The sequence below is a fragment of the Anser brachyrhynchus genome, assembly GCF_964034855.1.
Source record: "Anser brachyrhynchus genome assembly, chromosome: 21".
Lineage (NCBI taxonomy): Eukaryota > Metazoa > Chordata > Aves > Anseriformes > Anatidae > Anser > Anser brachyrhynchus.
Window position 1 is genome coordinate 6,355,479 of NC_137714.1, and position 26,082 is coordinate 6,381,560.

Genomic DNA, 26,082 nt, shown 5'->3' on the forward strand with positions numbered 1-26,082 from the left:
TATTGACTACACAGAGCAGTGGGACAGTAAAAGAACTGAGCATGACTGGAAAAAAACACACACAGCAAGAACAGTCCGGGCAGCAGCAACCTGATACAATTTACTGATTTCCATAACTAAAACATTCTGAAATGGATATGACCATAAACAAAATACAAATGTATAATTTGCTGAGCAAAACAAAAGTATTTCCAATCAGTCTATGTATGGATATCCTCAAGAGGCCAGAACACACGTATCTGAGCCACAACCCCTTTACAAAAGCCAACATCTTTCAGTGTTACTTGTGATTTCCATGGATCGGCAGCTAAGAGGGCAACAAGAAAAGTTAAATATTTAAGATACCTCCACCAAATACAATTAGCAAAAAGCAGCTGAAACTTCAGCTGGATTAACTGTACAAAACAGGGTGAGCCAACACAGTCCAGTACCTGCCTCATTATTTAATCAACTTTTTTTCTTTTTAAACATACCGAAGGCAAAGCTGTAGATCTTCTATATGGACGGAAGTTTTTTTAGTCTAGTACAATGCACTGTACGCATATAACCACAGATAGCAGCAAGGAAATTTTCTGTCTCTTTGTGAGTGTTGGTTTTTATTCCTTTATTTTTATTTTGAAAGCAGGAAAGTGCTTCAGAACTCTGGAAAAGCGAGCAGGGTCAGAACTCCTCATGGACATTACGTGCATAGTCCATAAGTTTGCTGCCTGTGAAGTATTCGCTGTATTTTAGGATCTCCTCCAGCTCTAAGTGGTGGTTTTGATTTTCATCTGCTACTGCTATCATTTGCTTCGCTTCATTTAGGGCATTGTATTCATTCATAGGATCCATATATTCCTAGGACAAGAAAATCAGTCATTTTCAATAACCAAGAACACGTTTCCACACACCAGGACCATGCACCCTGGCTCCATGTAAACTTCAACAATTATGAGAACAACATAAGCCACCCCAAAGCAAACATAAGTCACAGAAAAAAGTGTTAGCACATCTTTGGTTCAGGCTTACATCCCCCTCCTCGCTATTTTTCCATTCACTGCTTCCTTGTCCATTCTAACAAATACAAATTTTCTCAGTTTGCGCCAGTGCCCACAAACATTTTTGACATTTTGGTTACAAAATAAACCCATCATCAAACCTGGTAATTTGTGAAGAAATATAAATTCAAAGTTAAAATCAGCACAGTGTCTTTCTGCACCTCCTGTATTTTCTTGTTTCTGGACATAACCTTTATGGAGGATGTTCAGTCGAGAACTTTCTTGTTCCATTTTAAACCACCCAGGTTGGAAGTCTCAAAAATTAAGCATCAAATCCTTCCTTCTGCAAACAGAAGCCTAAAAAGGCCACAATCTAGAAACCACACTTTAAAACGTAACTTACAAAAAACACTCTGAAAGATAGAGCTCTCTGCTATTTTCTAAGCTACTGAGGCCCCAAGGTTTGTTCACTTTGCCTGTTTGATTTTTTTTAAATGAATACAGTTTGCCAATTACTTGTTTTGTAAGTGGAAGTATGACTCATTCTCCCATTCACCAGTGCACCTAATGAAATCTGTGACTCGCTTTCATGCACTACATATCCATGCAAGTGTCTGTGTGACAAAAAACCCTAAATGCATACCTATGAATAATAACTACGCTAGGTAAACTCCCCCTTCTCCGAGAAAGGGCAGTACGACATCCCACTCCAAGCACTGTTGCACAATACTATAATCCAAAACAGTACACACATCCTGTACTGTTAACTCAAATATTTCGGGACTTCATATTCTCTGAAGCGGTCTCAATCCTGTACTTAAAAACCACCTATTGATTTTAAAAACTAGAACTGTTTGATGGAGACTCACCTCCAGCTCTTCCATTGTGACAATACCATCATGGTTTGCGTCAATGACCTCCTCAAATTCCTTCCTTCTGTCTTTTACCCAATCATCATCAATGTCTTGAGCTTGCTGGTTCTCTACAGTACCAACAGGCAATGAAATGAACTCTGAAAGGGTAAGTTTCTTATCTCCGTCTTGATCTACAACAGAAATATATAGAAACTGAAAAGTATTTGCTTAACGTCCATGAAAATGAGATATTCCTTCACATCAGAGTTGTCACTAGCACAGCTGGTCTGGTTTCAGCAGTCCACAGTCCTGACTACAGCAGAGAATAGGAGCTACTACTTACAGCTTGGTTAGGAGAAAACTGTTACGGTACCCATTCGGTGTTTAGAAAGCTAAAAACCATACCTGTCAATATACAAAAAACAAAGAACTCTGCTGGGCCTGGAAGATATATCAGCTGACAGGCTGGACATTTATTTATTTTATTGATGTTGCCGTGTTGTTTTTTTTCCTCCACCCTAAATCTGCTGCAACAGAAAGTTTCTGACAGCTGTGTGCAGTCTCCCCTTATATCAGCATTCAAGTAAATTAATATTCATAAAGGACCGTGTACTGGAATTGTTTTGTCTGTTCACATAACACTTAAGCATCACTGGAAACTCTTCATATTTATTAAGCTAACTACTAGCAAAGTTGAAGTTCACTGTTTTCTTTTTTTTTCTAGCAGTTTTGAATATGCATAACTATTCACTCAACAGAAAAAAACATTTGTTGACAATACTTATGAATTTTTAAAAAATACTTTTTTCTTAGAAACCTCAACTATTTCCGTTTTCTTAAGTGTATGTCAATTCTTACATGGTTGCTACACTGCAGAAGTACAAAGTAATTAATACCTCATTAAACACTCACACTGATATATTTTAGAGTATTTTAATATTCAAACCTTTTTTTTTTTTTTTTTTTTACTATTGCTAGAGACCCTATGATGCAGTAGCACTTGAGTGTGAACCAGTGGCAGCTGATCAGCTCTGTAAGAAGTACTCAGAATACCTTCGTAACATATAGTGCTGTGCTGTTCTTCAACAAGCAGAGACTGAATTTAGTCTCAATGCACAGACAACTCCATGGATATACCAATATTTGTGCTTACAGCATGTTTTTCTTAACATGTCATATTAGAATGTGTAAAACAGAGCAAACAAAACGTGCCAAAATTTCAGATTGAGCCACGGCAGTCCAATAATCTAACATCTACCCAACAAAACAGTTTGCAAGTAAACAACTCTGAAGAAAACATCTTTTAAAATGGCATACCCAAATCTCGGATGATTTCTTTGACCATGAACTTCAGCATTCCCCTACTGTGCTCTGGGTGAAGAAAGGACAAGAACTCTTCCTCATTCAACAACATATCAGGAGGTGGGTTGTCAGCTTGGTACCATCGATCCTTCAGGTTATCTAAAACTTCCTGTGCTAGAAATTTAAGATTAAAACAGTTATGTTTAAGGTAGACAGTTTTTAAAATACACCTTCCCCTATTACTCAATTGTTTAAACAAGGATGACCTATGAGCCAGTTATTAGACAGTTGAACTTCTAGGGAAAGAGGATGCTAAAGGACAAGTTACTGCTGCAACACTAGGAAAGATCCTTTAACCAAACCACTGAGCTGAAATTAGGAGAAGAAAATACTTAGCTACACCTGAATCAAAATTTCAACGTAGGAAGTGACAAGGAACACTATAAGACGACTTCTGCACTGCCCTGCTCCCCCTTTCTTCTTTTACCCTGTCAAAGGTTCAGAATCCAAAAGAATCTCCTACCCAGAAAACCTATATCCTTTGACTCAGAAACAGCATCCAGTATTTCAGCCTAAAAATTTGATTGTTTACAACTATGAGAGACATAAGAAGGCAGTGCTACAGAAGAAAGTTTGGAAACGTTAAGTAAGCACCAAGAAATGTATTTTAGTTTCCAGTCACTTCAGGATATGAGTACTTATTACTCCTTTTAGTTACCTTGTCTATTCTGTATCAAAATGCAATCAGATTTCAGACCTAAACCATACATGCTTTAATTGTTACTATAATTAAAGAGAATTTTTTTTTGCTACAAAAAAACAAATGCAAGTACGAACAGACAACATCAGCAGCAATCACTTTACATTTCCACCTATTTCATCTTACATCATGTCAACAAGCACTTTCTAAGTGAGATTTTCCTAAGCTCAACCGAGAATCATAATTTGAAGATGAGTTTCCGCTAAAACTATGCCACTGACTTGTTGAAAAACCACCCTGCTACACACAGCATGAACAGGACATGCAACCAGTGGTCCTGAACATAACCAAACAGGAAAAAAATACCTGTACAGAGCATTCTTTTTCTGGTGTAGGCATTTTCTAAATGACAAACTGGAAGAAAAATACAGCCTGTGGCACACCCTATCTGCAAAATATACTAACAAACATGAATATGAAGCATTTGCATTTCACAAGTTTTAAAAACACTCTGAAAGACTACAATCATCGCACAATAAAGCGTCTTGAATATCTCCAACATGCTTTTGGTTGCATGAGTTATAAGAAAAAGAAGCAGCAAAGGCAGTATCTGCATTTTTGAAATTATAGCTGCAATTAAGATTTAAGTCTTCATTGAATGTTGGTTTTTTTTTGGTGAAGAATACAGACACCCTTCGGAGTCTTAATATGAATCTGAAGGTACATTTGTGAATGTTAAGTTTGAATTATTTAAAACCCCAGTTAGAACAGAATAATCAAATCATGGTGTAGCCAACTCCAAATATTATAAAACAGACAGCCTCCCTTTTCCTGCCTTCCTTTTTAGACCTAAACAAAACTCAAATATCAGTCATCAGTTCAAAACTAGTTATCTGCCTAAGGTAAATATAAATTAAATATAAATAAATAAAATATTAATAAACTAAATATAAAGTTGTGTCCCCAGTTTTGACTTGGCTTCCAAAGCGTAGCATGCTAGAGATCATCATCTGCTTCTATTATTCTATTATGCAGACAATTAAACAAAAACCAAAAAGCTTTTACACAACACTGGCATATGAAAATAAGTTTTGCCTATCATCCTCAGGAAGCGGTAGATAACTAATTTGGTTTTCCCAAACAAGGTGGCTTGCTACCTAGGTAGAAAAGTTATGCACACGCTTTCCTTATTCAGCAAATCTTTTATCTGATGAGCATTCCTGTAAACTGTAGTTAACCACACTGCCATAGAACATGCTGCACAGGTGTTTTCCCCGCCATAAAATTCAAAAGGCCCATTTGCATTTTAGTTGCTTTTTGATAAATGGAAAATATAACCCATTTTTAAATGACTAATTCCTGCAAGGAAAGGCTAAGGCTTCATGTTTTACTTAACAGTAAATGCATTTAGATGGGTAGTGGGGGGGAAGGTTACTCTGTTAAGCATTACCATGTTTATAACAAGTCAAATTCAAATGAAAGTTTCAAAAGTAATAAGGAAGAAATGATTAATCTCACTAACCTAAAGAATCTCTCAATAGAGAGCTTAGATGAAACACGAAACAATTGTTAGGCAACCTTCTGCTATTTTCTAGCATTCTTCGCAGTGCCTGAGCACACACCTATTTAACCACAACACAGTTTGATAGTACACATGCCCCTCCTCAACTTCAGAAGTCAAGTATGCCCAGCTTCCTTACATTTGGAGCAAAAGGGGACCTGGTACCCCCAGTTAACAAGAGAATGGTCCACAGATAACACAGGTTAACACCTTTTAGCAGAGCATTAAACATGAGTAACTATTCAAATAGAGGGTAACAAAAAAGGAACAAAGATTTTTAGTATATACACCTCTATCCAGAGTGTTGACCGTGCAGAATTGAGTTAAAATGAACTGAAGTATTTCTGTCTTATGACTTACACATTTTATGTTTGCATAGAGGCAGCAGAGCAGCTAAAACATTCATCTCACGTTAAGAACAGTTAACATTCAGGATTTAGGAGAGTAGAAGAAAAACATACATTCACCAACAACAGTCTCCACTTACTTTCTTCATCTATTTTCAGCTCTTCATTGTTTCTGATCTTCTCTGCTATCTCTTTTTCATTAAATCCCTTACTTGCCAAGAATTTGATCTTATATTCATCCCAGGACACATGGCCTGTAAGAGAGAACTGCATCTCAGACATGACATTATATAGTTAAATGGTGAACTTTTGGTCTCATTTCTTAAAATGGCATGTGCTAAAATCTTTTGGTTTGGCACTATAACCACTACACTAAGCTTTATGAATGGCAACATGACAGCTATCCCCCAATTCACTTTCATGTTTCCTTACAGCAGATAAGCCTTGTGAAAATCACCTATTTATGTCACGATCCTCGCCTCATCCCTGAGGGAGCCAATTAGGATTTCCTATGAATTCAACAGAAATAAGATAGCAGTCAGAACTACAGTGTTGACAAACACATTACTTCTTTGCTCTGTTGTCTTCTGTATGGATCAAAACTCTTGAAAGGCAAAGGATCACATGCAGTCCAAAGCAACTAGGATTTTAGCACAGCACATCAAACGAGCAGCCTGTCAGTTTGCCAGCTAGCAGCTGACTTCGGATGTCATCAGGAGATGGAGGAAACATTCTATCTTACCATCACCATCAGGGTCCACAGCTCGGAAATGCATTTTATTCTCCTCCACAGCTTCCTGGAAATGTTCATCCGTCTTTTCCATGATCCAGCGCTGCATCTCTTTAGCACCTATCTTTTTATCATTATTTATATCCACCCTATGGAGGAATAGTAGACAAGGTTTTTTTTTTTTGTTGTTTGATTTGGGGGAGTATTTGTGAATTCTAACCCAATCATTCAACAATAACAAACCTAGGTTGCTATAAAAAGTAGTATATTTATAACCATGTCTGAGAACTTGCAGATTCTTTGAACATTAAACAAGCAGCAAGTTAACAAATGGTTTCATAATTAAACACATGACTGTATACACTCTGGACTTAAGCATGCAGGGTAGAAAGTTTCCTTGTTTTTCACACCCATCTTTCTCAAATCAGGAACATCGAGGTAACTACCTAGTTCAAAAACATTCAGCCCTACTTCACTTTGCTGTAAGTTAACTCATTTTGATATTCTATTTTTGAACACGTTTTTAAAGTAGAGAAAACTACAAAGACGTTGCTCATTCCATACTAGCTCACTTCCTAATGGTTCAGAATTGTCAATGGCCAGCTGCTGCAGACTGTCACTACTTGGAAGAATTTCTTCCCTATCATTCTCCCAAACCAGTAAGTCCCTCTCAATTTACCTTTCCAGGTCCTTTTTCCCTTGATTTTCTAAGATCTCTGATGTTTACTGACAAGCTGCCTCTGTGTGTGCCTAGCTCACATCACAATTGTTGCAAGCATCAAAAACAATGAAAATATAAGGTGAATATCCTCAGTGCAAGGACTTTCCAACTATTTAATACTTTCTGCTACTTGTAAGCAAGGCAGGGGAGCGGAAATCAAGCTTCCTCTACGATCCCTTGATCTCTGGTAACATACTACAGGTGATAGATTTTAATTCTTAAAAGAGCACATTTAGTTGTTCCCATTATTTTTACAGTTATTAGGCTCACTGTGTTTTGTAAAAATACATGCCTGCACACAGTGTATCTGAACAACACTTACAGACTTGTTGGGAAACACTTGTATACTTTTTCTGCCACACTGGCTAAATTGTCAGTAGATGTCCAACCTCCACTGTTCTCATTCATGCACTACCAATACTGCTTTATCAAGACAGACTGCCAAACAAACAATTCCATTAATGCTTACTTCATTAAAAAGAACAAAAGAGTTACAATTGAACAAATACAAGTAACAAAAAAATAGTAATAACCTGCCACTCTAAAGGTTTTTAGCATATAAAGTATTTATTAAAGATGTAATATTTAAAAATGGAAAGACATTAGTAACATGTAATAGGCAAGATTATATTTAAAACACACCACAAGCACTGTTGTTCAATTAAAAAAACGACTGACTTTATCTGTTTGAATCAGTCTTAGCACTACTGAAGTGTTATCATTGAAAGTCAGGTTATTAAGTGTGATTTGCATTTAAATGTCATCTAAATGTTAAAAGCTGAAGACAAATAACAACTCTAGCGTTTGATCATATAAGACATAGAACTATTAAGTGCAGTGTTGGTGTTTTTAAATACTGTAACCACATCTTTCTACATATATATACATGCACTGACTCAGCGTTAGCAACTTTTCAGTAAATAGCAAGACCAGTACAACGGTCACATTCCACTTGCACCACCTTGCACTTACCAGGTAAATAGATGGGGGTTTTGAAATGCAGTAGGTACTATCAAAAAGGAGAAAACAAAGCCTTTTCCCCCCCCTCAACATTTTACATTCTAATTTCTTTAGATTAAAGCTATCAAACTGACTGCTTCCAAACTGTACTTTCCATTTAAATCACATTGTAACTAAGGTAACAAACATCCCATTCATTGCTCTTCTAGTTCATGAACATACACCTTTGTTCTGCTACCATAGTTCACAAGAAGTCTCCAGTGACTCAGATTTTCATGAACAAACAGGCATCCCTTATATAAGGCGAGATAAAATCCATTCAGTGTCCATAAACAGCACTGCTGCTTTTGAGAGGAACATTTACAGTTGTGTAAAACATACGATATGGTCCTCTAGCAAGCTTACATCTAAGGGAATAAAAAAAGAAAAAAAGACTGTCCATGTTTCCTTAGGTAACCATCTCACTCAGAACAGGCTACCAAAAACATTTCCACTAATAATGAAGAGCTTAGATAATTGTGTTTCCAAACCTATGCCTGCAAGTCATGGAGAACCAATTTGATAACCAGCTGATGGGGAACCACTTCTCTGAGGCAGACATGCCTGAGCACTCTAAACATATTCGTGAATATTAGTATGTTGTTATGGAGTCTTTCAGAAATTACCAAAGAACAAGAACTGGCAAGAAATAATTTAAGTTAAAACAATCTGAATCCAAGCAAGATCATCAGCACAGATGACAACTTTGCTCAAATCTTCCTCCGTAATCTGTGTTGAGAAGTTTCGCGACAATTTCTCAAAACATCATGATATACCAGCTCCAAAATAATAATAATAATAATAATAATAATAATAATAATATTGGTTGTACTTCTTCTACAAGAAGCATTATCAAGTTTTCAGCTAGAGCGTGCCACCTCTAATTTGCAGAAACTTAGGTCTATAGCGTACTATTTCCTGACTTGACAGAAAAAGTTTCTATACAGCAGGGACTACTGTTAGCACAACTTTGAACTCAGAAACAAAGACTACAGAGAAACTTACCTTACTGTTCATCTGCCTCTTCCCAAGGAAAATTACAGATAAACTACAGCCCAAACAGTTTATGCAATGTGATAACTACCATTAATATTAATATATTTCAGTAGTATGTGTATCAGACATATCAGATTCTAATAATACTAAATTCAATGTTAACACATCTGTGACTATTCAAGCTTTGTTATCTATTCACAGACTAAACATTAACTTGTTTCTTACTCTAAGGTATTGTGAATATTCCATTTGATAGGATAATTGTAAAACTTTCCTTAAAGCCCTGTAGTAATGGCTGCATTGAAGATAGATGTTAAGCCTGGAAGAACAGCTTTTAGACATTTCAGCCCTGTTTCTCAGCCACAAGCCATTAAAAATCAGACTTCTGCGGCCATCTTTCAAAAGGTCTGAAAGTATTATCAATAAACAGCTGGCCACTCGGATTTTCAGATTCATGTCTTCAGGTACCTAAATGACAACACTGCAATGTTGCTTGATGTATCGGGTGTGCATGTGGCTGTAAGGTGGCAGTGTTCTTACCTAAAGGACTACAGATAAAAGATTTCCTTGATCACCAAGTACTTACAAAGTTAGAGTTGGCTTCTGATTCATCCAAATAAAGAAAAGCAGACAAAAAAATATTTTTTAACCAGAATTCAAAGCAAGGCATTACTTAAATCGTAAGAGATACACAGAAGTTATCAGACGCATTTTTGAATGTACACGTTAGGAAAATATAAGTCAAGGTACTCACGTTACTCTCTCTTAACTGAACAACATAAATCCAAGATCTAACCTGGAGATTCCAAAACAAAGCTTAAAACATCCCTTCTCTCCCCCCCCCCCTTTTTTTTTTTTTAATTCTACCTGCTTCTTGTCCAACATCGGCCGGCATTAGCACCATCTTCCCGTCACGGACGGGAGGCAGACCGGTAGAAATGAGAACTCTGTTAAGCTGAGACAAACCTGAAACTAAGAAAGGGGGCATGGGGAAGAGGGATATGGATCTTGCCAAAACCATTCTGTACGTGCGGTCTGAACACAAGCAAAAGGTCACAGCTGTAAATTTCAAGAGAGCTATACTTAGAGGCATTGTGGGTTTCAGAAGGAGTTTTGCTTTAGCAAAGGATAAATCTATTAATTTTAAATGAGGAAAAAAAAATTAGAAAGTATCTACGCATGGTAATAGTTGACAGACGTAGCTAAGGCTCTGACCTGACAAATTCACAGTAAGGCACTTGGCTAACACAAAGATTTTCGTTTTTAAACCACAACTATGGGCTGCCTGTAAGTCACTGAAAACATCAGCAAAATGCAAATCCTAGAAGGGTACTCAACTTTCAAACTCACCGAGGGAACTCAATCACCACAGACATCCTGACAGAAAGCCACTTACGTCACATTACTGAACAAAACTGATGAATCTATCAGTTTGAATTGATGTACTTAGTACAGAAGAGACGTGAGTCAATTTACCAGACAACTTTCCCTTAAAACCTCACCAAAACTGAATTCTAGTACCCAATGCCATCGATTTAGTGAAATCAACATCCCCGTAAGTACAGTCAATTGCTTTCAACATCCTTCCTCCTCCTTCCCTCCCATCAACACTCACCTACACACGCTAAACTACAGCACACTGCAAGAGAATCATCTATAGATCCACAGCTAATTTAACTGCAGACTTCAGCTCCCCCACTTTTTTAAAAATTCCAGTTTGGATGTGGATGAAAGAGAAGCATGTCACTTAAGAACTTCTCATAGATCTGCTTTGCCCAAAGGTACCTGACCGCTTACCCTTGGCTAAGACTAACAAGATGTGCTCAGGATTTCTGCACCATGCCCCAGTTTCACAGGATGAAGTGGAAATATGGACTGACTGGTAAGAAACCATTTTGGCAGACAAGCAAGGCCAGTAAAGGGCAACGAAAGAAACTGAAATACAGAATTCTGAAACGCCACTTGCTCTTTCAGTCACATGTAAGAACTAGAAAAACATCATTCAGGAAGCTTTTCTTCCACGTTTCACCTTTATTTTCACTAACCCCTTAGACAAGGGTTTATGCTTTGAACTGAGTACTTTAGAGCATCCTGACACACCACAGAACCTCTGCTTTCATTAACAAAAAACGGCGCAGGCTTTCTTTATGCCTTGAAAGAAAATACTTCCGCAGCATCTGGACACCTGTGAGATACTAGCTTTTCTCAGAAGCTCGTAGTATTTCTCTCTTCACTCAGCCTTTAAGAGAATGTCTAGGAAACAACCAAGTTCCTCAGAACGCATTTAGGCATTTCTAATGTGATCACCTAATAGAATGTAATTTTAAAGATCTGACTGAAGTTGATCTCTAATCCAATTGCTTTAAGCTGCCTAAAACAACCTCCTTCATAGCAAAACAGGCAGAAACGAGTAAACAGAGTTTGCGATTGTGAACGAGATATACTAACCACCAAATAAACGTTTCCACTAAACACATATACGGCAATAAAGAAAATGTAATCTTCTCACCACAATCCTCATATTTACATTTGGATGGATTAACTTGCAACAAACCGGTTTGGTAGACAATTAATGCCAGTAAAGAGTGACTACAGGAACTGAAACAGAACTACAAAACGCCACTTGTTCTTCCAGCCCCAAGTAAGAGCTATTTGTGCATCCTACCAATAAAGTCAGTGGTCTGAATATCAACATAGTAAGTAATAGTACTCTAAATGTAAAAGGCACTCTGGTTGTCCTGTTGGCTTTAGCTGCCTTCACTCAGGAGAACATCAGGAAAAAAAGAAGTGTTATTACTGGTATTTTTTTCCCCACTAATGAAAATTTAGCAAAAAAAAAAAAGCTTTGCTAAGCCTCCTCACTTCATCTCACATATACGCACGTCCCCACACCACCAGTAACAGCACCAGCGTAATCCGAACTGTTCTAGTAAAATTAATCCTCAATGGCAAAAATGCAAATAAAGCCAACTCTGCCATCTAGTGTCTACAAGTACACGTTGGTTTTCATTTTTATTGTTTACTGACCTCCAACTGATTACCTACTGAAGTTGCATTAGCTGACGCAAACCTTTTCTAACACAAGTGCTTTACAAAAGGAAAAGTTTTAATGCCTAAAAGTTAATTTTTTACACCTAATAAACAGCTATATCGAGTTTTCAAAAATGCTACGAAAAAAATGAACCTTTCTATTCTCATGTCAACTTCTGAATTCTTGATATATGCAGTTAGACAATTATTTTTAACTTCACGTATTTCCAGACACTCACATTTTAAACACTTAGCATCCAGCAGAAAGTTTTATGAACAGAAAGCAATTATTATAGTTTGTTTATCGCCATCTTACGCCATTGTCTCTGTCTCTTTTCCCCTTCTGGCTTCCCTACTGCATCTTTTTCACTGTTTTCTCCTCTGCAGTAATTAGCAGAAGCCACAAGAGAAATAAGAACAAAATCCAAAGGGAATATAAGCCCAAATGAGAAAAAAGAAACTTAGAATGGCAACTGAAACCAAACTTACAGCAAAGCAATAGAGCTTACTGATGGAACAAAATCCTACTTTTCCAATTAACTGCGTAGGCATCCTACCAGTAAGGAAACCTTATCTTACTAATTCTAATCTAAGTTACAAACATGGTTTCACTGTTCACAGGTTCACTGAGATGGGAACCTAGGTGTGGTGGTTTGTGGTTTCACCCTGCTGGGCAGCTGAACTTCACCAGAACTGCTCTCTCCCTCCCCCTCTCAAAAGGAGAGGGTGAGAAGAAAGTATGCTGGAAAAAAAAAAGGCTCACAGGTTGAGATAAGGACACGTGGGGTTGCTCCCACGGGATGCCATCCTTCCCAAACTGCTCCTGCGGGGGCTCTCCATGGGCCGCGGCCTCCTCCAGGCCACATCCACCTGCTCCCACTGGGGGCTCCTCCACAGGCTGCAGCGTGGAGATCTGCTCCATGTGGGACCCGTGGGCTGCAGGGGGACAGCCTGCTCCACCAGGGGCCTGTCCCCAGGCCGCAGGGGAACTGCTGCTGCGTGCCTGGAGCACCTCCTGCCTCCTGCTGCACTCACCTTGGGGGCTGGAGGGCTGGTTCTCACTCCTTGCTCCCCCAGCAGTTGTTGCGCAGCAGTTCCCCCCCCCCCCCCTTTCTTAAATCTGCTCTCCCAGAGGCACAACAGTTGCTCATGGCTCGTCTCTGGCCAGCAGCGGGTCCCTTTTGGAGCCAGCTCCTCTCTGACATGGAGCAGAGCCCAGCAGCTGCCCACAGAGACCACCCCTGCAGCCCCCCGCTATCAAAAACCTTGCCACGTAAACCCAACACACTATGGAAAAGTACTGTTACCTTTTCTGACCCTAATAAGCTACACAGGCATTGTCACACAGATACAACGTGCTTTGTCATAAGTTTTACTAGATGACAGCACCAATCCTGAATACTGATTCCGACTGCCAACACGTTCTTGCTTCTAAAAACATTTGGTACAGGTACGTTACAATCCTAACAAGGCGAGCACACTGCTCACAGAACGATGCTTCCCCCCAGGACAATTTTTTTTTTAGTATTAAATAAGAATTTATTAATTTTTCTCTGAAGATCAGAAAAAGGCTGCACTTCTCTTGGCAGTGTATGCAACTTACTTTGAAAAGATGGCCATGAGCTTCTTCCTATTTTTTCTGGGTTCCGAATCTTCCTCAAACTCTTCCATCTCTTTACCCAGAAAAACTTCTTGATGAAATTCTTTGTTAAGATGTCCATCCATCTCCATTTTGACCCCATTCAAGTGATCTGGGGGCAAGATCTCATTCTCATCTTTACTGTCAGCTGCCTTTTCTTTGAGGGCTGAGTTATTTGCAGGCCTTGCATAAACATCCATTAGAAGAAATACAAACAGAAGGGACAAATACAGAGATCCCAAACTGCAGAGGAAGGCCTGCCTTGACATCATTTTGTCCTTTTTTACTCCAGATATTGGCCAATTAAATAACCGTGAATGGATTAAATGACCTAAAAACAAAAAGGGGAAAGCATAAGCAAATTCAAAACTGTAGAACATTATGTCACTAATAAAGTCTCCTAAAATTCAGATGAATCTACATAAACACGGGTATTTGCAATGAAAGAATAAAGATCCCTGTTAAATAAAATGTACAGAACGAGAAATTGAGCTTGTCATTTTTCACTCTGTACAACTTTAACCTCTACCAGAAGACTTTAGAAGGTAACATCCTGTACACAGCCTAGCTCTGCTCTGAAAACCATTTTCGGGTGTTACAGCAGGTGGTGGTGACCGGAGGCCTAAAACCCAAGCACTCAGCAAGGGGCCAGCTCAGAGCGCGAACCACTCACCTGCCTGTGTGGGCAGCCACAGCCCGGCTGTGGCAACACCCCTAACACTGTCAAACAGCAGAAACGGGCACAGCAGCACACCAAACCTTTAGAAAGGTGATCATCATCAAGGCGTTTTGGGGAAGAAATGACCGAGGGGATGACAAGCTCCACTGCGTGAAGATTATAGAGGTTTTTTCCAACCTGAATGATTTTATGGTTCTAAGGGTAGCTGGGAACGCAGAGCAGCCGGAAAAGCACCACCCGCGGCACCTTTTCACGACCTGCTTGCTGCTGGGTGAAAACCTCCGCCACCTCCGAGCTCACAGGCCTCAGGGGAAGGGAGAAGAACCCCGGCACGGCGTCTGGGAGCACAAAACCCTCACAGAGCTGCGGGAAAGGAGGACGCCGACCACCCACCCACCCCACAAGGCCCCCTCACGACCTGGGGGGGGCGGCTGCAGGGAGGCCACCGGCGGCCTCACCACCCCGTCCGCCGGGGCCCAGCCCGCAGCCCCGGTACCTGTGCGGGCTGCGGCGGCTCCTCATGCCCGGCCCGGCTCCCTCCGGCCCCGACCCGGCTCCTCAGGGCGCCCCCAGCTCCCTGCGGCCCCCCCGGGCCCGCTCCCACCCCGCGGCCCCGGGCGGACAGAAGCGACCGGGCCGGACGAGCGCCGCGGCGGAAGTGCGTCAAGCGCAGGGCGTGCGTGGCGAAGGGGGAGCGGCCATCTTGGAGTAGGGCAAGAGGAGACCACCCGCCCCCCCCGCAAAGCTCCCCGCCACCATTTCCCCTCAGGGCTAAGCCCCCCCGCTGCTGAACGTTAGCGTGGGGCAGCGAGCATAGTTCCTCCTTCGCTTTTCTTTCCCTTAATTTATAATTAGTAATTAATAATAGTAGATTTTCCCCTCCAAGCGTGAATGAATTTTTTTTTGCTAGTTCCCTGCCAGCTCCTTTATCCTAGCCACAGTAACACCCCTAACTTTGTGCTCGTCGTTCACCTTTCGTTCAGGAACCGTTAAAAACAATGCCTTTTGTACGGATTTTCCGGCGACGCCTGCCCCTGCCCTGACCACCTCAGCAGCTCCTGGCCCTCCGTGCCCGCCCCCAAAATGGCGGCGCCCCGGCCTCACCTGCCCTGCTGCAAGATGGCGGCCGCAAGATGGCGGCCGCAGGAAGATGGCGCTCGCAAGATGGCGGCCGCCGGGCGCCGTGAGGCGGCGTAGGCGCGGCTCCGCCTCCCGCCCCGGCCTCCACACGGCAGGCGGCGAGCGGAGCGGAGTGGAGGGTGCTGCCCACACCGGGGGCTCAGCAGGTAGGCAGGGTTGGGGCAGCTCCTCCCCGGAGGAGAAGGGGAAGAAAAAAATAAGAGGCAGGAAGGAGCCATGAAGCCACCTCCGAGGGCAGGCGAAGCGCGGTGAGGGTTCCCGGAGGAAGGCTGTCCTCTCTCGGAGAAGAGACGGGGACAGAGGAGGGCTGCAGCCGGGGTCCGCTTGCCCCACCGCCATGAAGCTGCTGCGCCTGCTGTGCCGCCACAAGACGGCCCTGGGCCTGGGCGGCCTCTCGCTCTTCGCCGTGGTCCTGCTCTACCTGGCCAAGTGCACCTCCGAGGGGCTGCGGCCGCTGCCAGCCCCCCGAGGGCTCCCCCACAACCAGCCTCCACCGCCTCGGGGGGCTAGGGGGGCACAGCCACCCGCAGCCCCGCCGCCACCGCCGCCATCCCCTCAGGAGACGGCGTTCCTGGCCGTGCTCATCACCAGCGGGCCCAAGTACACCGAGCGCCGCAGCATCATCCGCAGCACGTGGCTCTCAGTGGCCGGCCGCCCTTCTCACGACGACGTCTGGAGCCGCTTTGTCATTGGCACCAGCGGGCTCGGGGCTGAGGAGCTTCGTAGCCTGGAGCTAGAGCAAAGCCGTCACAGGGACCTTCTTCTTTTACCGGAGCTGCGTGATTCCTATGAGAACCTGACTGCTAAAGTCCTGGCCATGTACGTCTGGCTGGATCTGCACCTTGACTTCCAGTTTGCCCTGAAGGCCGATGATGATACCTTTGTACGCTTGGATGTACTTGTGGAAGAGCTGAGAGCCAAGGAGCCGCGTCGCCTCTACTGGGGCTTCTTTTCTGGCCGGGGTCGAGTGAAATCTGGTGGCAAGTGGAAAGAGAGCGCCTGGGTGCTCTGTGACTACTATCTACCATATGCCCTGGGTGGTGGTTACGTGCTTTCTGCAGACCTGGTGCACTATTTGCGGCTCAGCAGAGACTACCTGAACATGTGGCAGAGCGAAGATGTCTCCCTGGGGGTTTGGCTGGCTCCCATTGATGTGAAGAGAGTGCACGACCCTCGTTTTGACACTGAATATAAGTCACGGGGTTGCAATAATAAGTACATAGTAACGCATAAGCAAAGCATTGAGGACATGCTGGAAAAGCACCAGACCCTGGCTAAAGAAGGGAAGCTCTGTAAGGAGGAGGTTAAGCTCAGGCTTTCGTACATGTATGACTGGGGAGTGCCACCTTCACAGTGTTGCCAAAGGAAGGATGGCATCCCGTGAAAGTCTGAGGAAATAAAAAGCAGATTGTTAATGGACTCTGAGCTTGGTTACCATTACGTGGGGAGAATCCCAGTAACTAGGGCTTAAAAATTACTGAAAAGATTTCGCACGATTCATTATGTCACTATCAATGAAACCCTGAATTTCCAAGAGCTACTGATGTGGCATGATGTAAAAATGTTTATAAAACAGAAATGGCAAAAACCTGGAAAGGCTTGTATTACAGGATTGAAGGCAAATAATAGGTTGCAAATATGGATAATACCGAAAATTGGGGGTAGATAACTTGGATCAAAAGCTGCTGGAAGATTTTTTACATTTGAACATATATTTGCTAAAGATCATGACAGGCCTTCACATTATCTGTAAGATTGTGAAACTAACATCTGCTATTTATTTCTTGGCAAGAAACAAGTGTCAGTTTGGCAAGGTTTGAAGATTCTAATGGGGCCGCAAATCAGTTGCTGTTGCCAGTGGGAACAGGTGGCTGGTTATTGACACAAGCATTGAAGTAAAGAGAACAATTTTGCATCAGATATTCACAGTAGGGGAGGGAGAAAGTCAGGTCTTCGGAGAGTGCTCTGATTTACCAGAATGGAATTATTAGACCTGTAACTTGTCTCTAAGCTTTCTGTTGTTTTCAAGACATCATGTACGTAAATTATCTGGCAGCTACAGAGTAAGTCTGTATTTAAAAAGGTGGGTGAGTTATGGTTTTTGGCAGATAAGAGCAAATTATCTTATTTTTGGCCAAATAGTTACACTACAAAGCAAGCCTTCAGTTGTTAGGCATAGGTGTTGTTCTTAGCTTTTTGTCCAGACACATTGTGTATGAAGAAACATTCCCCCCCAACAGTAAATAATCCTACAGACTACTACACAGTCAGATGTCATAGACTTCAGATTTGTATTTTTAGATTACTTCTGTAAAATGTAAATTAGCAGGATTCGATTGGTGGAGAGTATTTAAAATTCAAGCAAGATTGTCCTAAAATGTCTAGCACAGATAAGAAAGTAGACTTGATATGTGGTCAAGAGAGAAGTAGGTTGCCCTGATTATCATTTAAAGGAAGGGTGATCCCCCCCCCCCCCCCAAATTTAAGACAACCTTGGTGTTTGAAGACCACCTTTTCTCCTGTTTTAAGAGCTGCATGGCACTCTAAGGAGAACAATTTCCCAACAGTGACATTCTCTCCTTCTCCCCAGTAGTACCTCATAGTAGAGCAAAGAATATTACAGAAGGTCTAAGTAATTGCTCAAATGGTATGTCAGTAAATGGGATTATTCCCTTTAGTTCTGTCTACACTACAAATAATTCTAGTGCTGACGGAATTGTCAGCATCAGGTACGGTATTGAACAGTAAATGCAGACAGGACATTTTTGGCTGTAGAACAGATCCCTTATACGATTTCACTGTTTTATTTACCCTCAAACTTTTAGGTGAGACTGTAATTCAAACACTTGCATGGCAGATACTCTAATACACAGGTATTTTTTTCCAGTATTAGTACAGAGCTACTGAGTTCCAATACCCTTTGTCAGCTACAAATCTTTCACAGTACAACCAGAGTTTTTACTTTTATGCCTGGACAGTACGTTCTTAATGATCAGTTTTACTGTTTGTTGCACACTGCACTTTCATGGAATTCCTATCATTTCCTCATCTGCCTTGGCTGGAGCCTCTTCTCACCTGCAGGAAGGCACAAATGGGAAAAAAAATGGTGCCAGTATCTCTAGTTTTGTTTCCTAAATCAGCGAGTTAGCAGTTCATACCAAAGGAACTAAGTATGTTATTTTGTTATTCTTCTCTTGTTTTGATTGAATTATTGAGGATTAAGAAGAGTCTTTTGCCAAGGATGATAATTCTCCATTTTGAAAACCTGAATCCTTGACTTCATTCTAAAACAAATTAAGATCCTGAAAATAAGTTATTTGTAGCATGTGTCCATTCTAATGCATGTCCATGTATTGGCAGATAGGCAGATGTGCTTTTCAGCAAGGTGTATCATTCCAAAACAAGGATTTCATATTTAACAAGATGACAGGAGATTTAAATTGGTTTTTGCATTTTAAAAATATCTACTTGTTATTTGGGGTAAACTAGTATTGTGTGTATATATGTGATTAAATGCTTGTAATGTGAGTATTTATAAATATTGAAAATGTATTATGTATAGGAAAAGTAAGGTAGTTAAGTGTCATATTTTAAATTTGTTTAAGGAAGTACTTTAACGTCCATGAGAATTGTGTATCAAGCAGTGCTTGAATTTGTTGGTGTGCAAGCCATTATTTAAAGTACTGGGATCCAAAGTGCAGGTGAAAAGTCTGCTGCGTGTCTCTCAGCCTAGCGAGAGTGCTGCTTGTCCATTCCTACCAGTCACCGTGTTCACGGGAGGTGTTTACATTGCTGGCTGTGACTCCCCTTACCTGTCCCCCAACAATTTCCACAGGGGTCAATTTTTAATGAAGGAGAAGTGTTGGACCTCCATCCAATCTTTGGCACATGGAAAACGTGATGCATACAAACACTTAAGAGTTATGAAATTCTCCTGAGCTGTTTCTTACACAGGTGTCAGGAAGGAGAAGTACTTGGCTTAGTACCTCTCTCGACAGCAGCACAACCCTTTGCCTGCCGAGGTGCTCTGCCTGCACACTTGCAAGATGAAGCTGAGGAATGATGGTGACCACTCTTACATACTTGATATCACCCCTCTTATGTACCTGATGTCTGTGTCTAACACAACTTCATTATACCCTTTTCTCTTTAAGGTTGCTCATGTTTTGTTCTAGCTGCAAAACAAAATAACGTGGCAGACTTGAGAGGTTCTTGTCTCTTTGGTGTATGGTTTTAGTTTTCTTAGTAGACACCCGTACTGCAAATATATTGCATAGATATTAATCCCAATTAACTGGAAACTTCCACAAAAATAAAATTTCAATTTAAAAACAAAGAAAACCAAACTTCTAACACTATTCCTGTAGCTGAACACTTTTCCGAATGTCTCGCTTTGTTCATGTGAAGTCAGCTCAAATACAGTTCCTACATGTCCTACTTTTGACAAACGTTACATTTTCTGTAGTTGAAATACCTCATTTTGAGCATTTGAATTTGTATTCCATATCTGTTAACAGTAGTGTTCTGGGGGGCAGGGATCTCTATTCAGTGTTAGCTTTGTAGATTTTATTAAAAGCCCAGCAGCATGGGAAGGTGATTAAGATTTGCATTTCTATTAGTTTCTGTTCAGCTCCAGCATCAGAGTTGAAGTATATTCTCGGTATCGCTGTATGCTTGACAAACTGTCACCACCTGTACTGCTCTGTATTTAATTTACATCACACTGCCTGCAAGACTCAGATCTGTTGCTACATGTACCTGTGCAAGAAATGCTTTTACCTGGAACTGGACCTGCTTTATGCCAACATAATATGCCAGTTACTACTTTCTAAGACAGACTATTTAGGTAATGTCTACTAAAACAGAAATGGATCAGTCTGTTACTTACAAGCTACGTGAAGCTGAAGGATACTACATAAGTGTGCCTTTATGAAACAGAATAAGCGTGGGGTACTGTGCCGAGTATATTTTAAACAATTGAATGAAATTGCACTTTTTTTTTTGCAGCTACATAACTTTGCCATTTGGGGGTAGGGTGTGGCACTGTTTATTTGCTCAGCATTTATATAGGGAGTAAACTGCTAGAAACCTGAAGCTGTCTGTGATGAAAACATTTGGTAATTGTGTAAGTATATTGTATAGGTATTTATGTCTTTCCACATCTGCCATTATTGGCCAAAGGATCTGTGTGCTGATTTTTAATAAAAAAAGGACTTTTTGCTGTAGAGGTGATTGCTTGTTCTGTTTTAGATAAGGTCAAAGTGTGGTTGTTTTATTATGCCACTGTCTGAAAGACAGAGAGTATTGGCTCTGCCTTAAGCAATTGCACACAAACACTTCACTTATTGTCAGAAATGACAACTGGTAAGCATGCCAGGATCCTTTTTCCGTCTTCAGTCCCTCATGACAAGGTACTGTATCAGCACAAAGAAGTTGTGTTTACTGAAGTAGTGACCTAGGAGAAAAGCTGCTGGGTTGTACATGCATGCTGCAGCCCACTAAGCAGACTAAAAACAATTCTCTCTTCATTCTAGCTTTACATTGGTAGTAATACAGGGACATGACAAACTGCAATGCAGTCAGGAAGAAGGTTTCTCCAGCTAAGAATGGCTTGATCCTAGACTTAGCTAAGAAATAGTCCAAGCAGTTAGGCATCAGGAAACACCACTGCCTGTGGTCCTGTTTTATGTTAAACAAACAATAAACAAACCACAAGACAAAACAAAACTAGCAACACTAATAAAAAACTGGATAGTACTTTCAATATAAGATTTGCTCAAGTAATTTCAACACTTCAAGCAGTTTAAGTAGCACTAACTTCTAATCAATTAGCTAGTCTGTTTGAGTGTATTCCCGCTTCTTTTTCTGCCAAAACCTTGGAAGCAGACTTTGGGCTCTATCCCAAAGAAACACCTGGTTTTAGCTAAGTAAACCAACCTTGCTCAGCTTAGAAGCACAAGATGACTGAGTAAGATGTATTTCAATCAGGAGTGTCCTGGCTCTCACTAGTAGTTCTTCAGTTTCCAATTAAGTTTTTATCTTGGAGGTGTTTATAATCAAGTACATTCTGACCAGAGAGCTGACAGTAATTTTCCATTGAAGACCATAACCTTAAGAGATGACACCCTGTAGCATATTACAATACAAAGAAAAGCTGCTTTCTGGTTATATGCAAGACACTGAAAAAGCCGAAGGATTTAATATAGTTGATACTGGCATGTGCAACTAAAGAAGCAACTCAACTTCATCGGTTCTGCTCTAACATCTAATAGATTCCCTTCTCTGCATGCTGGCAATTATTTCAGACAAGTCAATGGGAGAGCTGTTTCATTCTGGCTTGTCATACACTTTGGTTTCCCCTTTTTTTCTGGGCTACCACAGTAAAATTGTCCCATCCTACACTGAATCAGATGCAGCAACATTTCAAAGGCCCTGACCCCAGTAATGCTGCTTTCTCCTCCCAATTTAATCTGTACACAGCTTTGAATTTACAATACAAACTAGGGTTTAATCTACGTTTGGACAAAAAGCAATTTATGTATCATCAAGAAGGGATAATGAAACTTGACTTCAGTATTGCACACTACCCAGCACAATGATCATATCCAGGAAAACACTGCAGCCACAAAGTGCCCAGACCTACTCTTAGCTAAAACTAAAATAAATAAACAGTGGAAAAATCTTATTCCTCTACCTCAGAGGTTTCCCAGTTACAAAAAGAAAGAAAACAGAGCACAGGACTGATAGAGACATTCCTAATGGAAGTCAAGTTGTGTTCAGCCCTGCAGTGCCAGCATGCCCCACGGACAAGGCAGTACGACACCCTTCATCCTTGCTTCACCACTGCACTGAGAAGCACAGAAAACATACTTCAGAAACACAACTGAGAGCTCATGTCATCGGTAGCCCTGCTGCTGCTTCTCAGGTAGCAAACACAGCCACATCTGTGCAAGAAGAAGGAAGCGAGCTTTTGATCTCAATGCAGGGTCAGGGCAGATATGTTTATTCTCCTTCTCTGTGCTATTTATTCAGCCCACTTGGTGCCTGGAGTCATAGAAAATGAATGATCCTTGATTATCAGTCTCTATCAATTCCTAAAAGTTACTGAGGAAACTGGGATCAAGTGGGTTGAGTTTTTTTTTTTTTTTTAAACTAAATTTGCTGGGAGGCACCATGAATTACGCAGTATTTGCTCTACTCAGGACCTAGCCACCCTGCCTTTAAAGCATTTTTTCTGGGACACAGCAAGATCTCATTGCTCAAAGTCTTGTTTCAAACTCAGTCATCCAACTCCAAAGAAAGCTAGCTCAGAAATCATTCCAAGGCCAAACAACCTAAAGTAAATAAAGGCACAACTGCAAAGCCTTAAAGCTAAGATGAGGAGTTACTTTGCTGCATGATGTTAGATGTTTTAGTTCCAACACAAGCGATCAAATTGCTGTTGAAGTGAACATAAGGAAGAGAAGACTGACAAATAATGCAAGTCAAGGGAACTAATTCAAAACAGACTGCCCAGGTCATCAACCAAACAAGATATACGTTAGGATTTCTGCCAATAACCAAGAAAGCTGCCTAAAAATAGAATATATGTATTACAGAAAAACACAGAGACAATCAGAGTCCAAGGACACACAGGGTTTCATTTCCACAAGGAAAACAAGCCAGCTCAGGGCTGAGGTGACTCGTCCCAGACCACACAGGAGGCCTGCAACAGATTAGGAACTAGAAACTGGTCGCTGGGGCCGTCGACCTCGTGGTTTGTCCCGAACGCTGCTGCCTTCTTACTGAAGAGAAAGCCAACTAAATCTTACACACAAGGAGCTAGTCATGAGTTCTTCCTTTCAAAAGGAAACTTGCCAGAACCCTACAAATCCATCAGATGTCCATCCTGCTTGTGCCAGCAGAACCAGGCCATTTAAGCGTGGCTTGGTGTTGTGGTCAGCTCGGTTTCCATCCATGACTTCCCCTGTGGATATCTAGGCACACTTAGCAGATTGCTAACGAGTTACAGTGGGGGCTGTCAGCCCCTACACCTAAAAAACCAGCCCTTCAGGTGGCTTTTTGTGTGAGTGCTGGGGTTGTTCACTCCAAAGCAGATCCTCACGTAGCAGGATAGAAACAAACAAGATAGGGCGGCGTTTGTCGTGCCAGCTGAACACAGCTAATGCACAACACCAAATATTCAAAACATGGTTTCAGAGAAGCGCACAAGATTTTCTCACAGCACAGGACTCCAGAACAGGCAAACAACACGCCATGGCTCCTCTGAACCCAAACCCACCCTCTTTCACCAGAGGGCATCTCTCTCTAGAGGGACACTGCCTGAAGACCATCAGCCTGCCCACCACAACAATCCTTTCCATTTCTCTGCCTTACCTTTATCCAGGAGGTCTTGCAAATCAGGAGCCATTTAACCCCATGCTGTCCCCACAGGCTGATGCCTATTATCACCACCAAACAAAAACAAACAAAAACCAAACAAAACAACACCAGTAAAAAACCCACAGAGCTCTTCTGGTTGCTTTTAAAAAGGCTGGTTGGTCCTCACATTATTTCTGACAGCTGGGACACAACTAACAAGCTACAGATGAGGATTAGACCCAACTATTTTAAAGGGACATCCCCAGGTGGATATTGTCTATTTTTCCCTGACGCAATTGAATGTGTATTCTGATTGGTTTTAAATACATTTTCTCCAAACCTAAAATCTTTCACAAATATGTAATGCACTTGCTTCGTTTTGCGTCTTTGCCACAAGAAAAAATAAAATAAAACTTTCCCATTTTTCATAAACAATTCCAAATAATTGTTAAATTTGTTATTGAGTCAGAACTTCGAAGAAGCATGATCTATTTGGAATCCCTCGGTTCTGTTGCTTGCTTGCCCTATACAGTTCAGTCACTAGATGTCACCATGTGCCTTCAGAGCAGGAAAATGGGATGGGTTCCTCAGTTAAAAAAATAAAAATAAAATAGAAACAAAGCAGGAGCCTAAGCTGTGTGGAAGGGCAGTTGTTTGTGACTAAAACCCAGCTATGTCCTCTTGTATCTGCTGTTTAACACAGACTCAAATGGATGACTGGGGAGAAAAGGAAAAACGTTTGCCAATTTAGAAATGGATTTGTAAAAGAATTATTGAAGATGGAGCCAAAATATCATTCCATGAAATTAATGGTCGATAATGCACTCCCAGGTTTTCAAGGCATACCTTTGTAGAAGCTCACAAAGCCTCCTAAAATGGAGAAAGCAAATTAACTAAAAATTATGACTTGCCACATCTTGGTCGATAAGACAGTGAAGTTTAGGCACCTTTTGGGAGCTATGATGACTTGGGATTTTGGAAAGATAACGGTGCCTCTTCTTTGGATGATCTGTGTGTGTGTGTGTGTCTGTGTATGTTTGTGGTTAACGGTCCAAAAATTCAACATCAAAGGATTTTGTCATTGTTGGAGAGAGGGTTGGCAGGTAAAAGAGAAAGAGCTTTTCAATCAGGTGGGCACTTTTTATATCAAAAGCCAAGACAACCCAACCCCCCAGCACATCCCCCTCCCTTTTCAATCCAGTTTTCCTGTGTCTTCATCAAGAAATAGATTTTGTGGGTTTCATCAGCTAAGAATGCAATTGATTTGAGATGTCAGATTTCATTTTGTTGAAGGAAGCCCTCCTCCAAGATATTCAAAGAAGAACTCAGTTGCAAAAATGCATGATTTGTTCCTGAACTTTTGTTTTGATTAAAGGCTATGTAGAAATGAGACATATTAAAAAATATCAATGCACTGATTGAATCTAGGAGCTTCTCAGGTGAGTCTTTCCTGGAATAAGGAAATAATTACTCATTATATTTAATTAAAACATTCACCTGGCATTTGGTGCTGGAATATAAGGAGTGTTAAAAGAATTTGGGAAAAGTGGGGTTAAGGAATGAGTTCCCAATACCTAAGTGTTATTGCAAGGGAAATAAACATTTATTCTGAGGCAGATTCCAAATTCCTTGTTAGTTGTGGGCAGCACCCACTCAGTAAAGCAATGCCCCGCTTGTAGGGAAGTACTGAGCAGCTCTGACAGTCGGGTCCCATCTCCTGGCATGCCTGAGCTCCTGCTTAGACATGTCAGCTCCAGTGTCTGGAGCATGAGGACACAAAGCCAAGTGCAGCTATGGTGGGATTCTCCCCCAGCATAGCCTGGTGTTGGATCATCCAGGGTTTCAGAGCCCAGAAATACTTATTTATGTCTTGGGGGGTATGGAGCAGTTCAGTTCCAGCACTGTTGTGGAGCTCTCGTAGCCTTATGCTTTTATACCCAACTCACAAACATTGCTTAAAATCCAAACTTCACCCATACTTTCCACATCCTCTCTTCCTCTTCTCTTTCTCTCTCTCTCTCTCTTTTTTTTTTTTTTTTTTAATAT

General features: G+C 41.3%; 2 protein-coding genes across 4 annotated transcripts; one reads left to right on the forward strand and one right to left on the reverse strand.

Moving 5' to 3' along the window:
* Positions 1-77: 77 nt before the first annotated feature.
* Positions 78-24,197, reverse strand: SDF4 (stromal cell derived factor 4). Of its 3 annotated transcripts, none has more exons than XM_080563898.1 (7): positions 24,052-24,197; positions 13,821-14,187; positions 6,484-6,620; positions 5,882-5,995; positions 3,149-3,307; positions 1,847-2,022; positions 78-837 (listed from the first exon to the last, which is right to left on the reverse strand). In XM_080563898.1, the coding sequence occupies exons 1-7, from the start codon at positions 24,083-24,085 to the stop codon at positions 661-663; spliced, it is 1,164 nt and encodes a 387-aa protein (XP_080420024.1). In that variant the 5' UTR covers positions 24,086-24,197; the 3' UTR covers positions 78-660. The 3 variants fall into 3 exon arrangements, with proteins under 3 accessions (XP_080420024.1, XP_080420026.1, XP_080420025.1); XM_080563900.1 differs by lacking the exon at positions 24,052-24,197 and adding an exon at positions 15,508-15,629; XM_080563899.1 differs by lacking the exon at positions 24,052-24,197 and adding an exon at positions 15,032-15,201.
* B3GALT6 (beta-1,3-galactosyltransferase 6) lies at positions 15,641-20,900 on the forward strand. The gene has a single exon (XM_080563903.1). The coding sequence runs from the start codon at positions 16,013-16,015 to the stop codon at positions 17,057-17,059; it is 1,047 nt and encodes a 348-aa protein (XP_080420029.1). The 5' UTR covers positions 15,641-16,012; the 3' UTR covers positions 17,060-20,900.
* Positions 24,198-26,082: the final 1,885 nt, after the last annotated feature.

Coding starts and splice junctions, on each gene's coding strand:
- B3GALT6 (XM_080563903.1), top strand. CDS start 16,013: ATGAAGCTGCTGCGCCTGCTGTGCCGCCACAAGACGGCCCTGGGCCTG.
- SDF4 (XM_080563898.1), bottom strand. CDS start 24,085: ATGGCTCCTGATTTGCAAGACCTCCTGGATAAAG. Junction 2,023..3,148: donor AGAAATCATCCGAGATTTGG/GTATGCCATTTT, acceptor TTTCTGTTGTAG/ATCAAGACGGAGATAAGAAA. Junction 838..1,846: donor TCACAATGGAAGAGCTGGAG/GTGAGTCTCCAT, acceptor TTCTTGTCCTAG/GAATATATGGATCCTATGAA.